Raw genomic sequence first — 16,772 nt, 5'->3', positions numbered from 1 at the left:
TTTTCTGTTTGGTGTTTTTTCAGATGTGTTTCCTTGCTTTTTTTTAAAGCATAAAGGATACAAACCTGAAGATATTAAACTTCAAGGTAGAAAGGGCAGATAATTTGAAGCTTCTGATCACTGAGACATTAAAATGGACATTGCTGTGCAAACACGATGGCATTGGTTACTGTTATTCCCTGTTACAACATCTACCTTTTCTCTCCTCCAGGTGAGGCTTTAAAATATAGGTATTACTCCCACTTTTCTTTATCTACCAAGGCTTTATAAAGTATAATTGACCCTAATTAGTTACTCAAGCAGGAGAAAGTGACGCAAGGTTTCCTGTTTATCCAGTCTTAAAAAGATAGTGGAGTACAATCTCCAAAGGCAAGTTAATCGCTTCAGTATTAGAGCAAAGCACAGTGTCTACTCAATTATTACAAAGTATTGTAATCACTGCAGTAAAAGGTTACCCATCAAGCCATTATTTTAAAGAGATTGATACACATTCAAGAAAGGATTAAAAAAAAACACCAAAGAACAAAAAGACCATTTTTTATGTCTGTGTATCTCTTCAGATGTTTTCTCAGAGAAACTGCAACCATGAGGTACAAAAACAAAGTTAGATGAAGCTAAAGCTTCCTTTTCTTTAAATAGAGTCAAAGTCTACCCTCTCTCTTGTTCAGTAGAGTTCCATGGAAGATGTCACAACATAGACTTGCTAAAAAGATTTCAGTGTAGGAGAAAAATCCAGAGGAAACAAAGAGGGTAAATGTTTTTACTCAGATAAAACTTACTGAGAAAGAAATAATCAAAATCTTTCTTAGAAGTAAAAATATAAAAAGAAAAAAAGTATATTATACAGGTGGAATTGTATGGTAAAAGGATTAAGTCAAGCAAGTGCTACTAAGACTGATATTTGCCAGCATCAGATGAATTGGGTGAGGCTAAAGGTGTATCTTCAAAAGTATCTTAAATCTTCCAAACACTATCACTGCATAGTCATATTACTACTTTCTTTTAAAGGATTTTTTAAAGTTAGTTTCTTTATTAATTCAAAAAACCTGTGCATGTAAGAGGGCTAAGTACCTCTTCCCTAGTGTGCTGAGTATGTTGGAGTGCAAAACATGCATTTAGTTGTTTTTTTTTTTAATTTCCTAACCAAAAGGCATGATTTTGCTGGGTAGGGTTGAAGTAATTTAGAACTTTTTAGGACTTTTGATATTTCAGACAAAATAACACCTCAGAAATTACTTCAACATGGAATAAAACAAAAGTATAATGTAGAAACAAACTCACATTTGGTATTTTAGCACATCTTTTTCTTTGAGTCTTCATCCAGGACTAATTAACATTAGCTTCCATGACTTACCTTATTAGACAGTACCTTCATCAGTGTTTTAAGAGTCTTCTAAAAGGTTATTTGGAGAGAAAGCCTGCAGAAAATTCTACACATGCCAGGAGAAACTGTGGTATATGCTGACCATGCTCTTCTAAATATAAACTCTGGTTAGAGAAATGCAGAGGCTCTTCATGCACTACATTACATGGACTCCTCTCCGTGACCTCCAGAAGTCCTGATTCTCCCTGGCTTACCACATAATAATCATGTAATACTAACCTTGATGGACTACATATGAATAAGAGGCTATTTTGAGATTGTAAGCACTTCAAATTGTAAGGTTCCCTTCACACTATCCCACAGCTGGCTTGGGAGGAGAAAACTCAATGTAGTATGTATGCAGTGATCTTCATGAAAGCCCAAGCTATGCTCAGAGATCATTCTTGCTGTGAAGAGTCTGCCCTGGAAATAAGCAAAAGATCTAGATCATTAGCAATGAGTTCCATAAATGTGTCTGCTAAAAGCATTACCTCCACCAACACCCAGACAGTCCAGCATCCACCAGAACTGTCAGTCTTGAATCACAAGCAAACCCTACCTGCTCCTCCCAGCCTGGGCTGCCTCAGTGGGCCATAAACCCAATGGGTAGCTCTCCCAGGCAGCCAGGCCATACCTCAGAACTCCCCAAGGCACAAGGGCTGAAACCTCCCACACCCCTGAATGTCAGGAGGCTGCAGGAAAGTCAGAACGTGTCAAATGAGCCCTGCTGCTGCTGCAAGGCCAGCAGTTCCCAATCTGCAGTGGATTCTGTCATTCTTTAGACACCATCTGTTGCAACAGCTGCTGGTGGCTTTCCAACAGCCTCTTTAGTGCAGGTCTAAAACCTGATTGCTCTCAGTCAACCACCCCTTCTTATCTAACCTTGATGAGAGAGACTGAAGATCATGGTCACTTTGGCCCTCTCCCATAGGGCATGCAATAGCATTGGCCACCACAAATGGCAGTGTCACTGCTATGGGGGACTGGGAGACAGGATCACCAGAGCCCTACTGGGAACACCTGCATGTGTGAGGTGGTAGGAGCAGGGCAGGTATTCCTTAGTGAACAGCCCCCTCCCCACCACCTGCATCGCAGGAATGCAGCACCCAGTCCAGCATCTGGCCATCCAGCATCTGAATCTCTTCTTCACTGTGGCCACTCTGGTGAAGAGCAGCACCATGAGAAGCCTGACCTTTACCAGAGGCTCAGCAATTTCCAGTAATCCCCCAAGAGCCTTTCCTCTCCCTAAATCCCACACTGCTGGGTCCAGGAGGAGCAGGGTCCTGCTCACTCCTGAGGCTCCCTGCAGGCAGTGCTTTGTCAGTCACTCCCCAAGGAGCGTTCACTTGCCGTGTCCCTGCACTCCAGCAGGCACCCCCTCTAAAACACATGGACATCAGAGCATATTAGGTCTGCTATCTGAAAAATTACTTTTGTTTAGTATTTTGCTCCTCATGTTAGCTTTTCAGCACTGTTCAGTTATGTTTATTTTCTTAGCAGGTCTCCTGTGTAATGTAATTTTTATAAAGATTATAAGCAGTGTCATCAGTCTGCTCTACTTCTGAAAAAAAATGCATTGAAAGTCACTTTCAGCAACACACTTTTAAGACTTTTTTCCTGCTAACTTTAAAAAAACTTATTTCTGATTGCCTCCTTGTTCAGAAGATTTTTCACATTGTTGTGATTCAATATCAAATAGAAGATTTTTATAAAAAGCTTTGGACAGAATGTCCTAATTACACTTGACCTCAGTTTATACCATGTGACCATGCATGTATCTGGATATCACCACGTAAAACATACTTTTGGCAACGGAGAGCTATTGGATGTTTAAGACCATCAGGAAACACGTTGAAGCAGCAGAGAGCAATCCTTTAGTCTGGCCCCTACCTGCACCTGCACTAGCGGCTTACCTTCTATTTCCTTCAGATGCCTTAAGGAATTGTAACGCCGGTACAGCGCTTTCCCCCGTATTTTTATATTCTGATTATGTAACTGTGCTGCTTGCATAACCGCAACGACAATAAGTGTAGGATTTGTCTAAGGATCAACACGGAGCAGCTCCTGCCAGCCGTTCCCGAGTGTTCCTCCCAGCCGCCCCGCTCGGAGCGCGCAGATAAGGTGGGTGCCGTGTGTGTCAGTGACGCTCACCCCGTGCAGCCTGGCCGGGAACGTTTAGCCTAAAATAACATTTGCATTCACTGCATGAGATAATGTCACCAAAGAAATCAGGTCTCAGCGGCCTTACCGAAGCATACACGAGAGACCGCCACCCAGCTGCCACCCGTTCCCTGTCTGAGGATACTCCCCCGGTCTGTCCCGCCTCCGGGGACCCCCCAGCATCGCGGGGCCATCTCCCTTTTCTCGGGGCTCCCACCCGGCTCCTGCCGCACGCGCGGGCGCAGCCGCGCTCGGGGCTGGGCGGGCGCCCCGGTGCCCCCTTTGTGCTCTTTACAGCACAGCAGCCCCGCGGGCAGGCCCCCGCACCGAGCGGTGCCGGTGCCAGCTGACCTTGCGCCCGAGAAAGGGTGCCGCGGGTCCGGCCCGGCCGCACGCCTCGCTGCGGGGGCTCTCACGGACCCGCCTCTTCGCTGAGCGGCATCAATCATTAACGGCGGCTCGGGTGTCCAGCGCCTCCCACCCCGGGAAACCCTACCCGGGGCGGCGGGGGCGTCTCTTCCCACTCCTCGGGAGCGCTGGATGCGCCGCCGGTTTCCAGTTACCGCGATGCCGGGCGGCGGGGCGGGAGGAGCCGCGGCGGTGCCGCCACTGCCCCTGCTGCAATGAGTGATGCTGCCGGGGGCGGCGGCGGGGGCGGAGAGGCGCAGAGCTACCGCGGATCGTCCGCCGGCGGCTGCGGGCGCAGCGGCTTTGCCTCGCCCGGTCGGCGGCGAGGCGGCGGGCCCGGGGCCGGCCGGGGCAGCAGCAGCATGCCGGCGGGCGAGGGGGACAAGAAGGAGGCGGCGCCGCCGCCGCCTCGCCCTGCCGCCCTGCTGCGGTGGGACGAGGTGCCCGAGGACTTCGTGGAGTGCTTCATCCTCTCGGGCTACCGGCGGCTGCACTGCTCGGCGCAGGAGTGCCTGGCCTCGGTGCTGCAGCCCACCAATGAGACCCTCAACTTCTGGACCCACTTCATCCCACTGCTGCTCTTCCTCAGCCGCTTCGGGCGGCTGCTGCTGCTGCGGGGCGCCGGGGACGTGCCCTTCCACCACCCGGCTCTGCTGCCCCTCTGGTGCTACGCCTCGGGGGTGCTGCTCACCTTCGCCATGAGCTGCACAGCCCACCTCTTCAGCTGCCTCTCCCCGCGCCTCCGCGCCACCTTCTTCTACCTGGACTACGCCTCCATCAGCTACTACGGCTTCGCCAGCACCGTGGCCTACTCCTACTACCTGCTGCCAGGGCTGAGCCTGCTGGACGCCGGCGCCATGAGTCGCTACGTGCAGCAGCGGCTGGGCTGGCAGCTGGACTGCAGCCTGCCCATCGCGGCCTACCGCGTGCTCGTGCTGCCCGTGGCGCTGGCGCTGGCCGTGGGCTGCACGGCCGCCTGCTGCCGCAGCCGCGCCGCGTGCTGCGCCTACCCCTTCGCCGTGCGCACCTTCGTGTTCGCCATGCCGCTCAGCATGGCCTGCCCCATCATGCTGGAGAGCCTCCTCTTCGACCTCCGCGCACGAAACCCCACGCTCTTCGTCTACTTCTACCGCCGCTACTTCTGGCTGCTGGTGGCCGCCTTCTTCAACGTCAGCAAAATCCCCGAGCGGATCCAGCCGGGGCTCTTCGACATCGTGGGGCATAGCCATCAGCTTTTCCACATCTTCACCTTCCTCAGCATCTACGACCAGGTGCACTACGTGGAGGACGGGCTGGCTGAGTTTCTCAAGGCACCCCTGGCTGCTCCCACCTACCTGGGCACCGTGGGGTATATGCTGCTCCTGACCGTCTGCCTTGCCGTGGTCGTCAGGAGGTTCCTCAACGTTGCAGATCTCTGCAAGCAGGACTGACCAGGCTGGCGACTGTCGAGACAGCGACCACCATGCCAGTGACCCTTGGGCTGGAGACCCTTGGGCCGGTGACCTTCAGACTGGTGACCCTCAGACCAGACCCACCATGTCCTGAAGAAGCTGTGAAACCTGGGGAAAACACACCTGTGGAAGAGCCAGGTCCCTTTCATGGAGGTTTGCTGGAGAAAATGACCATGGCAGAACTGCTCGTGCTCTTTAAACTACTAGGTTACCAGGGGAAGCAAGCAAATGCTTACTGGTATGTTGCTGCTTAGAGTATAAGCTGAAATAATTTAGCTCTGCTACTAGGAAGAATGCATGAATGGTGAATGCCACTTAATAATTTCATAATAATTAGGTCTAAACTAGCTCTGTATATACATATATATTTATATATCTAGCTATATATTTATTAGCTATATATATGTGTATATATATGTATACACCTGAAGACATTTGTGCAATGATTTCTCATAGACTTTTAACCAACTCCTATGTGAAATTTCCTAGCAGATTATGCACTGACATTTATCTTCCTCTCTGATATTGTAACAGGCCTTTGCGGCCACATACTGGATTTTAAATGCAAACAAATCAATAGCTATCTATAGTTTCTAAGGTCTTGCAGCCTTTTCAGCCAGGGAACAATAGATTTAAGAGAGAGAGGAAAAACAGCTGTGAATTTTTACAGAATTACCAGTTGATGGAGAGACTTTAATTAGACAGACAGTGAGTGGTTGGTGTAGCCACTCGGATACTAAAATAATATAGAAGGATATGTAAAATAACCAAACCAGAAAGGGGTCAAATTGGTTTGGAATGGGGGCAGAGGCAGAAGAAGGACACTGCATAATGGAATGGCTCTTCCCTCAGTATGTCAGGAACATCTGTTGTGCTAAGGGAGTTGCTAGGGGGCCCCTTTGTCTGTCTGGGTAAATCACCCCCAAATCAGTCCTCTGGAGTCAAAGTCAGATGCCAGACTTTCTATAAACCCCTGCCAAGCTTGGTGGGAGTTCTGTGGATGTAAAGAGAGTAACTGATGCATGAGATCTCATTCTGGATCTTTAAAAAAACGACATGGAACTAGTTTCTACTGCTCTTTAATTAGAGCACTGCCAGATTTACCATCCTCATATTAGTTGCAGAATAAGATACTGCTGAATCTGAGTTCAGCATCTGAAAACTGGCTCTACAAGTACTGGATAATGGCACTTTTTCATTTTTCAAATTTCCCCAATTTTTCCTGTTCTGATTAGTTGTAGCTGCAGCTGGATGTGTTGAAGTCCTCTTTCAAAAGCTTTGGGGGAGTTCAAAGACAAGAATTAGGAGGTATTTTTCAAAGCAGTATCTTTTCAGAGCAACCCAGGTATTATCCTTGTCACACAATGAAGAGCTAAGTATAGATTGAATTTACTCTCTAGATACATATTTGTAAACCATATGCAGATTTTAAGCAGATGCATTTTGCTTTAGTCTGACAGAACAAGTGCAATAATATTACACAAGGGGTTTACAAATTGAAGTTCAGGTGAGAAAGAACTTGTGTAACCCATTGTCAAAAGCAGGGTGGTACTTCCTTAGGAAACCCTTGTGTCACAGTGCATTAATAGTGTAGTAGCTGTTTTACTCAGCTCCTATTGGAGAAATGTAATTCTGATTGGGTCTTTCCCATTTTCATGGATGTGGTATCTGAATCCCAAGACAATGTTTTGAGTCCAGTCCTAATCTTCTGTGAGACAAAGTCCCCTTTGTTTAAAATGGGAATATAGGAAGTACTCTAGCCAGGGATTATGAAGTCAAATCCTTAACATGGGTCAGAGTCATCACAGACCAAATAACTGATATGCCCTCTACCAATGTAGCAGCTTTATGAAAATTTCTTAGTGGAAGTGCATAAGCTAAAAGAAAATTACACTTACTCAATTTAGCTTTTATCTCAACCCATTTTAAGTATAATGGTTTGAATATTTTAGATCCTTAGTGAATGATGAAAATGGCCTAACAAACATACATACTCTTTTGCCAGCCACAATTCTGCTGGTATGTCATTTCTGGAAGGGTTAGATGTGGTCTTTTAAGGAGATTGACTAGAATTATCTGAAGTAGCAGGTCCAAATTGTGGCCTCTTTAGTTATTGTTGTTGGGCCATAAAAAACTGCATAACCCTGTGTGAGGGCTGTGTTCAGTTTTCATTTGCCAACCTGCATTAAAAGAAAATAGAAACTACATGAAATATTTTAAATTTTACCTATTTTCACTAATTGTTGTCATAAAAGTAGCATTGCTTTCTTCAGCTGCCAACAAAGCAGAAAATGATCTGCACCAGTGGGAGAGGAGCCTGGTTCACAACATTATTTTTCCTTGAAACATGCTTTAATATTGTGAAAACCCTGAAAACTCACAATAGAAAGCCAGTGGATCAAGACCTGCAACGATGTCATGCTATGAATTTCCACAACTATAAAAAGAGGCTAAAAATCTTTGAGATAGACTGTATTCAAGTTAAAATAATAGAGGCATAGTAGTTAGAGCCCAATGACTCATCCAAACTAATTATGTAGAAAGAGTTTGCCTGGGAGATGGCACTAGCACATCCAACCTGCAATTAAAAACTAAGAAATAAATCAGAAAGGCCAGGCACAGCAAACCTCAGGAGTAGAAGGCAGCTCAGAAACAAACAGTAAAAGCCAAATGTAAAAGACCAGGCTTTTAAAGCATACAGTATAATGGCTTATATTTGTGCTTGTCAGTCACAATGTAGAGGACATCTCAAGAGGCAATGTCAGAAATGGCTGTTGCTAACTTGTAAAAATACATTTGATATTTGGAGTTAGGCCACACAGGGTCATCTATATATATCTCAACGACAGATAACAGTATAAAGTCTGGATTGCAACCAACTGCAATTTTACTGGAATCTTACTGCTGTTCAAGAGTTGCCTGTGAGCCCCAGTCCCACTGGCTCTGATATTAAGAATATTGATTCATTCAGAAGTTTCTGTTGGCAAATTGTTCAGGCACGTGTATGGGCTTGAGCACCTCACGGAATTATTTGTAATAGCTGGTTGCAAGCACTGCTGTCTGAGCCACTGTAAGCAGACTGCTGAATCCAGAGTGAATGGCTACAGGGAGATGTGATTAGAGTTTGAGAGTTCTAATTAGGGGATTTTTGTTTGTCTGGTTTTTGTTTAAAAAAATGTGATTACAAATTAAAAAGGTACAGTAATTGTGGAGACTATCTAGGGAAATGTTGCCTGAGTGTCTGTGTCTATTCAGTGAAGGGCATGTATGTAGATAATTGTTCCATTTGCTGTGTCTGATGGACAGAACAAATCTGAGATAAAAAGATTAAAACTGGAAAAAGATATCTATAAATATAGTGCTTGAATTTGCTCACATAGAAGTGAGTCAGCATTTGTGTAACTTGTAGGGGTGCAGGATAACTTCTGTGAAAGCACAAGACTGAAGAATATGTGCAAGCATGTCCAAAGCTCAACAGGAGGTCTAACCTGCAGACTAGATGCATAAGGAAATCCTAGAAAACTAACTTGCTTGCAGAAGTACCTGTCTTAATTTTATAACCTGCCATAAGGTCTACACTGGATTCCACAGCTCATGTTTAAAACCAAAAAAGCTTTTCAGACCTTTTGTAGTAGAATCTGTAGGGGGATGGGAGCCAAGGTGGGGACTGGAGCACAGAGGGTGGCCTATAAATGCCTGGGTGTCTTTCTGTGTTTGGCCAGCACTGACCTCCAGACTGACACACCTGTGCTGATGTGAAGTGACTGTCCCTGGGGCCGTTTCCCAGAGTGTTGGTAGTATAGACACCCCCTGCATTGCATTCAACATGTGCCTAGAACTGCAATCTACACTGGCATATATTCAGTAGGCCTGACTTCTGGGCACTTCTGAGTAGCCTGTGAGCTCCAAGCTCATCTTCATGTAAGATTGATAAACCTGATCTGTAATCATTACCCTATTTTCTGTGGTGATACAGTATTTCTTCTGCAGTGTATTAATTTGAATGTTGCTGTCCAGGTTATCTGTGAAGCTCTGAGCAGCTACATTAGCAAGACTGGAATCTACAGTCTAGAAACAAAGGGAAAGGTTTCATCTGCATGCTGCACTTGTAGAAATGTAGCAGTTAAAAGCAGAAGTATGTTGGGTTTTTTTGCTAAAATGATTGTTCTGCTTACTTGTCCAAATGTTTTGCTTACTATTTATTTGCTGAATCCAGCTACTTTGTCAGGTTTTTGTCAACAGTGCACTTGCAGAAAATGACAGTATGAAAGTTTTACTTCATGTTTAAGTAAACTCTCTGAGGCAGCACATTCACAGAGCATTATTGCACTAAACTCAGTTGATTACCATCCACATGCCTTACAGAAGCAAGTCATACCTGTAGTAATTGCCCAGATTAAGCTGTTTTTCATTGCCCATGAGAGTAAAAATGAACAAGCCGAGGAGCCAGGCACTCCTGTGTTCTTATCCTTGCTTTGCCACTACCTGTTCTGTAATCTAGGGCAAATTGTTTAAACTGTGTTCATTTTTAATGAATTTTAATTCATGTGAAACACTGGAATTGTACCAGGGTTGAATGTGACCCTTTGTGTCTCAGTTTCCACATCTGTAAGATGGGGAGAATACACCTTACCTACCTCGCAGGGTTGCTCTGAAGACTAGCAAATGTTTGTAAAGCAATTAAAAATGCAAAGACCCTCCCAGGTGCTAAGAAGAAATATTACTGAACTCCAGCAGAGAGAATGTTATATTTTTCCTCATCTCGTAGGGAGAGGAAAAATGAACGTTTCCAGATTGTGAACTCTTGGGACAAACCCTTGTCATTGCCATACTCCTAGGATGTTCACATCCTGTGTCTTTTGGAGCTTATGGCAAAATTTCCACTGGCTTCAAGTGGGGGGCAATCAAGACCCAGACAGTGTTAAACAGGCTGACTAAATGCTTAAGGGTCAGGAGTAAAGAGAAAACATACATGACTTACATACGCTTTTCTTCAGAAATTCTCACTGGTAACTTGTACTGAGGAGCATTGTAACACCCACGAGGCCTCCTCGTTCATTTAGCCATGGATTGTGTTCCAGTAACTATGAAACAGTGGAGCAGGATTTCCCATCAGTGTCTATAAGACTATGATTATGTCTCAGTTGCCACTGGGAATTTTCAACTACATCAAACTGCTTCTTACCAGAGTAAAAAGACCTGAAATAAATGAAGCTTTTAAGAAAAAAAAAATGTAATCACTTGAGAATATAAAATTATATTGATCAAACAACTTTCTCTTTTTCCCTCCTGTTCTGCAAAACCAACAACATGGAGTTAATCCTATGGTTGAGTGAAATCTGAACTTGGATCTTTTGACCACATATACGTACTCTGTCATATATGAGGAGCCCTGAATAATCACCCTACTAACCCACTCTGCCCATCAACTGGAAGGGCTGACATAAAAAGCACCGCTGAGAAGAGCATCATGTTTTTAAGAGTTTTTCTAACTGGCAGCAGTAGCTGAGGGGAAAAAAACACAAAAAAAATCAAAGAGTTTGAGTGGTCTGTTAGTCAAGGCCTGTACCTTTAGAAATTCTCCCAATATCCAAGTATATTCCTAGCTTCTGTTAGACACCTCTGAGTCAGGGCTGTATAACCAACACCCAAGTTACAGCTGAGACTTTACTCTCTTCTCCTCAGATGAGATACAAGATGGTAGTGTCGCATGCACTGAAAGACACAGACCTCCATTCAAGACACTTTGTGTCTTGGAGCTGGGTGTGGAATAAAGTTAAATCATTTTCACATCTTGCTTAGACAAATGCTGCTTCATTCCACTGAATTCAGTAATAAATTATTGACCAAGATGAAGGAAGCACGCTTTTGCTTAAAGTTGCCTGTAAGGAAACACCACCAGCAGACTTCTGCTTTCAGGGCAATTGCTTCCTGGGCCATACTCAGAACATGGAGGATTCTGAAGTAGGGCTTTGCTATTTCATGGGAATGCCTTAGGATTTGTGGTTGTAGTTGGGGGTTAATAGTACAGAGAAACAGTTTCTAGAAAGTCAATTCTGTCTGCTAGAGGTTCAAGCACGCTTTAGTAGGAGGTATCATGTTTAAGGGGCTGTGCATGCAATGAACAAAAAGTGTGAATTTTGTGTGGTTCTATTGGGAGGGTTTGAAAATTTACTCTTTGTACACTTTTGGATGCTGACTACTGTATATGTAATGACTATGCATTTTTAGCAAAAAAAAGGGTGTGATCTATAAATAAAGTTGATTCTGAGTTCATTTTTGCAGAAATGCATTTATAAAGGTTTTTCTCATTTCTTAGTATAATTTACTGTGACACCTGTAGCATCAGAAATGTGTTGAATGTAGTTCTCTTCAAACACATGATGCTAGCATGAGTACAAGAACTTTCAGTTCTTGTATAGGGATGTTGGTATTTCTGAAAACTCTATACTACCAAAAGTATCATTGCCATTTTGTTGTCTGTTATATTTTAAAGCAATAAAACAGCATTCTTTACTATTTTAGTTCTCTGCTAACTAATTAATGGTAGATGTCCCTGTTATATTAAGATCTAATACATTAATATGTATTAGGTTAGTGGTCAGCCTACAGTGCTCACTGAAAAATCATGAAATTAGTAGCAATAGCAGTGTCAAAAATCACAGCAAAATATTGACTACAAAGTGAAGATGTCTATTTGGCATCAAGTAAAGTTTCCCATTTGGCAGAGTAGGATGGCAAAATACTGTTTTCAGTCCAAGTCAGGCACCAAAAGGCACTCAGTGAACTGCAATTACATAAAGAATCTGCCTTAAGCCTTTTCTGTCGAAATTCAGCGGGACAGGATATATCCCAGTAAAATTGCAGGCTCCCCTGGTACTGTGAGAAGACTGAACACAGTGGAAAACTGTAGGATCTCCTAGTTGAGGTCTGCTGAATTCCTTCCAAAATTCTAAAATTCTTGAGATTCTGATTTGCAGACTTTGTACATCCTATTTTAAATGTGGCAATGACTTAAAGGATTTGATGATCCCAGCAAAAACTCCATTGTCTCCTTGGAAGCAGATACTTCAAGAGACTACGTCCTGCAAATAAGCAAGTGCTTCACAAGACTGCATCCTCATGCTAACACTTAAGGGTTTTCATAATGTTATCCAGTAAACTCTGGATCTGACTGCTGGACATGAACATGCTGGAGGAAGACCACAAAACTCATGAAGCCAGTGGAGATGGCAAGACACTGAGCAGAATGGTAGGCAGCAAAAGTTACAGCTGCTAGGACAGGTAATTTATTGAGGTCAGTACCTCAGCTTTCAGCTGTGATGGATCCATAGTTACTCTTCTAATCTACTGGAAATCTGAAGGCAATCTGTATTTTACCGTGACATCACTTCTCTGACAAATTACCCTAAATGTTAGGACTGTATTTGAGGAGGAACAAAGGAACATCTGACATACAAAAATTACGTTCAGATTTTATTCTCTCAGCATAGGATCATGTAAGTTTAGCAGGATCTGTGAGTGGAAATGAAATACATTAAAAATTAAAAGCTGATAAAAATGTAGAGCAAATCAGTATTAATGCTAAGGCTAAATCTTGGCTGCAGTTACAAGAGCCTTTGGGGAAGACACTACAGATGCACTTTCTGCATCAGAAACCCTCTACTACAAGGCAGATTGCTTATCAGAAGTGGCAGTACGCTTCTGTTAATGGGGAGCTGGAAATACTGCTCTTGCCAGGGAGCACAGCCTTTGGGTACAAGAAGCATGTTTTATAGAAGCAAAACAAACATGTCACACAATCTTTTTGGAGAGTAAGCAATTTTATAGAGTTTTCTAATCTGAGTCTCTCCTGCCTCCTAATCCTTTCCTGTCCCTTCTGACTGATGAAACATGAAAATGTAGTTTTCTTTCATTTTTGGTGTTAAGCATACTTTTCAATATTATACTCTAGTTTGCTAGAAAATGTCTATTTTCTCCCTCTCTCCTCTGCTATCCTGAGAAACTGGGCAATGCCACATGTATAAGAAAAAAATCCTTGATTTTTTTCCCCCTTCTTTATATGCTGGGCTCTCTCCATCCACAGTCCTGGGGCTATGGAATTCAATCACTGGCACTCACTAGTGTTCCAAAATCTCAGCTTTTCTTTTTAGCAGCACTTGGAAAGACAAGTAGGAAATGTCAATGGGGTGGATAACAAGCAGCAGTATCTGTAGCCCCCAGAAATAATACAAATAATGAGCAAAGGGTAAACAGGTCCCTAGGCATCTTCTCTGATACCTTTGTACACATAGGCTGAATCTCTCATTATCCAAAATTTAGTGAAGCTCATAAGCACATGCTTACCTTTAATAGGACTATATATTTATCTTTGTTCATTGGTGGGGGGAACTTTTCCTTGTGTTAAGTGTACTATAGAAGCAGAGCCTTAATGAGCAGACAGTGCCAGGGAAATGCTGCCAGTAAGAGTCTGGCACAGCAGATCCTGCCATCCAGCCCTAAGGCAGTGTCCTACGCTCCAGCACCCAAGACTCACATTCCCTCCTCAGCTGTAGCACTTTAAAGCACTCTCAGGGCATTGTCTGAAAAATTTTAATACAAAACAAAGAGCAAAATATATTTGTATAGCTAGAAATGCACCAACTTAGTCATGAAATAAAGCTGCAGAGTTTCCATTTGTACCAATTACAAGATTAAAATGTTTCTTGTAGTGTAGTAGAAAATCATAGCTTGAAGAGAAACAGTTTGGAACAGTAAATAACCAGAATCAATGAACACTAAAAAATATATTCACCAGCCAACACAGTTAAAAAGAATATTTATTTCTGTAGAATATAGACTCAAAACTTAAACAGAGAAGCCAGATATTCTATGAAGAACAACTTTGTCCCTCGCAATAGAACACTTTCCTTCAAACTATAACTATTCTGCCTCAACAGAAGCATGCCATTTCTTTTATTCTAAAGTTCAGATGTTCTTTGGACAATAAAAAAATAATTTGACATAACTGTGTTCAGTAAAACACAGAGAACTAAGAATATATGAGAGTGGGAAACCTGCTCAAAATGGAATATTCAGGCTGTTAAATCAATATTATTTAAAGTCCCAACTAGCTTAGCACTTGGCAGCCCTTTCACCTCAGAGGGGATATACAGCCAGTGTATCTTCAGATCTGCTTTTACTGAGATGACCATTATTCCAAAGAATATAGTGAATTTATATAAGAAATGGCAAATTGTAAATACCTCCATTACAAGCTGTGATGAATATATTCTTGTATTCAGACATAAAGCTTAATTACATACCTGGTAAGTATGTTCCTACAGCAACATTTATAAAAAGTTGGTGGTGCCCTACATACTTTTGTTTGAGGTTTCCAGCTGTTACCAAAAAGACATTTTAAATGTCTTCCTTACTAAAACAACAACAACAAGAAAAACAAACAACAAAAAAAATTAACCTCACAAGAGTTTAAAAGATATATTGATTTTGACTGCTGGCAGATTCTTACATGGGTTTGCACAAAGCAAATGAACTGGTGGACTTACAAATATTACTAAGTGTAGTAATCACTGCTTTCTCTTCTGAAAGTCACAGTGACTTTCTCCAGGCAGAGCTACTGGAGATCCACAGTGAATCTGGCCCTCTCCCCTTTACAGCAGTTGTGGCTTGGAGTGCAAATCCTCTGTGGAAAGTACTAGATGTTCACCTAGCAGTTTCCAACACACTTCATTGCTGCTTTTAAATAACCCCAAGGAATGTTATTCATTAGCCAAATATGCGCATATAACTAACAAGTAATTATGATTTTCAGGCTCTGGAATTGTCACGATTTCTAGTTTCAGTGTCTGGGCAACACTGCCAGGTATGTCCCAGACATGAGTGACTTCCAACTTATTACTCAATACTCTTTGTTTCAAAAACCACTTCAGTCCCCCACTAGCTCATGAATTAAACAATCTGCAACAAACAGGGTGGTAAATGAAGTCTACGGTGACAACTTTCCCATGTGCACTATAATAGGTCAGCAGTAGGGCGGTTCCCTTCACAAGTGATTCCTGGGCTAAATTCACAAACAAGCACCAGACTCAGTTCTCTTCCCTTGGCATTTTGCCCGGAAGGCTCAAACAGGCTGGAGAGTAATTCTGACTTGTGAAAAGCTCTTTTCCCCTCCTATTCCCTAATCACATCCCTGTGTGCAGTACTGGCACAGGGGAGGCAGCAGGAATGCAGTGTGGCACAGCACATCTCTGTGCTGCACCAGTCCATCCGTGGCACGGAGCCCCATGATCCCACCAGGGCAGCTCCCACACACGAGTCAAAGCAGCCTGAGAACCAGGCAGCCACAGCCCTGCCTGCCTGCTGTGCCAAGTGAACCTCAGAATAAAGAGATTCAGGCCTGCTGTTCAGAATAAAGTTTTGCAGCATTAGTCGGTGCCCAGCGGACCCGTGGAGGACACTGAGGTCAACCAGCAGGAGTTTCCTAGACAAGATTTGGTCTTACTCAGTTTTAAGAAAACAAACCTTCATTTTCCAACTCAGACATCAATGATAAATGATATAGAGAATAGAATTTTTCAGTTTCCTTGAAGTTGCTGGATGGAGCTTAAAGACTAAATGACAAAAAATAAAAAGATAAATGGATGTAAAAATACGGCCACAGGAGGATAAATATGGCTGGAACCAGTGGAGAAACAGATAAAAAGGACTGCAGTGTTTTTTTGCAAGTCATGTAACAAAGAAGTAACAGCACGTGCCCAAAGAAAAAGTTCAAGGGAAAAGTCACCTTTAATATCAAAGCCTTCAGTGAATACAACCACCAGAGACCCTTTTTATGACTCTACAGGACCAAAAAAGGACTTCCAGTGGAAGGTGGATACATACAAATTAGTTCTAGGAAAGTAATGTTTATGTATTAAATAAGAACCACATTTTAATGAATATGTATGGTTAAGATGGATAAATACCTTGCTGTAAAGCCTCACAAAACACACAGAATTAAAAAAAAATAAATATATCCTCTGTGTGTCCTGCACGGGTAAAGAATGCTTGCTTTCTAGTGCTTCAAATGCTTAGAAAGTTTATTCCAGCCGATTCCAGTATCTTCAGTGCTCTGACATCTGAGTAGAATTGAGTCCTCAATTTCACCAGCTTGAAATGAACAAGGCAAAACAAATTATTCACATAAATTGAAAAAAATATCGGATAATTCAGATTGTTTTAATCTGCCCCAGCACATGCACACGGATGAGCAGGAGCAGAGCAGTGTGTGCGGGGGTGAAGTGCAGGGATGAAGTTGCTGCAGAGGGGGGCTGCAGTGGCTCTGGGAACCACCAGCCCGCGGCGGAGCCGGGGCCGGGGCCGGTGTGCCGGGGCCGGTGTGCCGGGGC

General features: G+C 43.3%; 1 protein-coding gene and 1 long non-coding RNA gene across 2 annotated transcripts in view; one reads left to right on the top strand and one right to left on the bottom strand.

The window, feature by feature from the left end:
• Nucleotides 1-3,226: 3,226 nt before the first annotated feature.
• Nucleotides 3,227-11,901, top strand: PAQR9 (progestin and adipoQ receptor family member 9). Its single transcript, XM_015637154.3, has one exon. It carries the CDS (start codon nt 4,147-4,149, stop codon nt 5,359-5,361), a length of 1,215 nt encoding a protein of 404 aa, XP_015492640.1. The 5' UTR covers nt 3,227-4,146; the 3' UTR covers nt 5,362-11,901.
• Nucleotides 11,902-16,324: 4,423 nt separating this feature from the next.
• Nucleotides 16,325-16,772, bottom strand: part of LOC109022793 — an 18,050-nt gene continuing 17,602 nt past the window's right edge. The window contains exon 3 of the long non-coding RNA XR_004498670.1: nt 16,325-16,533. This is a non-coding gene — a long non-coding RNA (uncharacterized LOC109022793). The remainder of the gene's footprint in view (nt 16,534-16,772) is intronic.

This window comes from Parus major, chromosome 9, assembly GCF_001522545.3.
Source record: "Parus major isolate Abel chromosome 9, Parus_major1.1, whole genome shotgun sequence".
In the NCBI taxonomy this organism is placed as follows: Eukaryota; Metazoa; Chordata; class Aves; order Passeriformes; family Paridae; genus Parus; species Parus major.
This window is presented reverse-complemented; position numbering and strand designations above follow the sequence as displayed.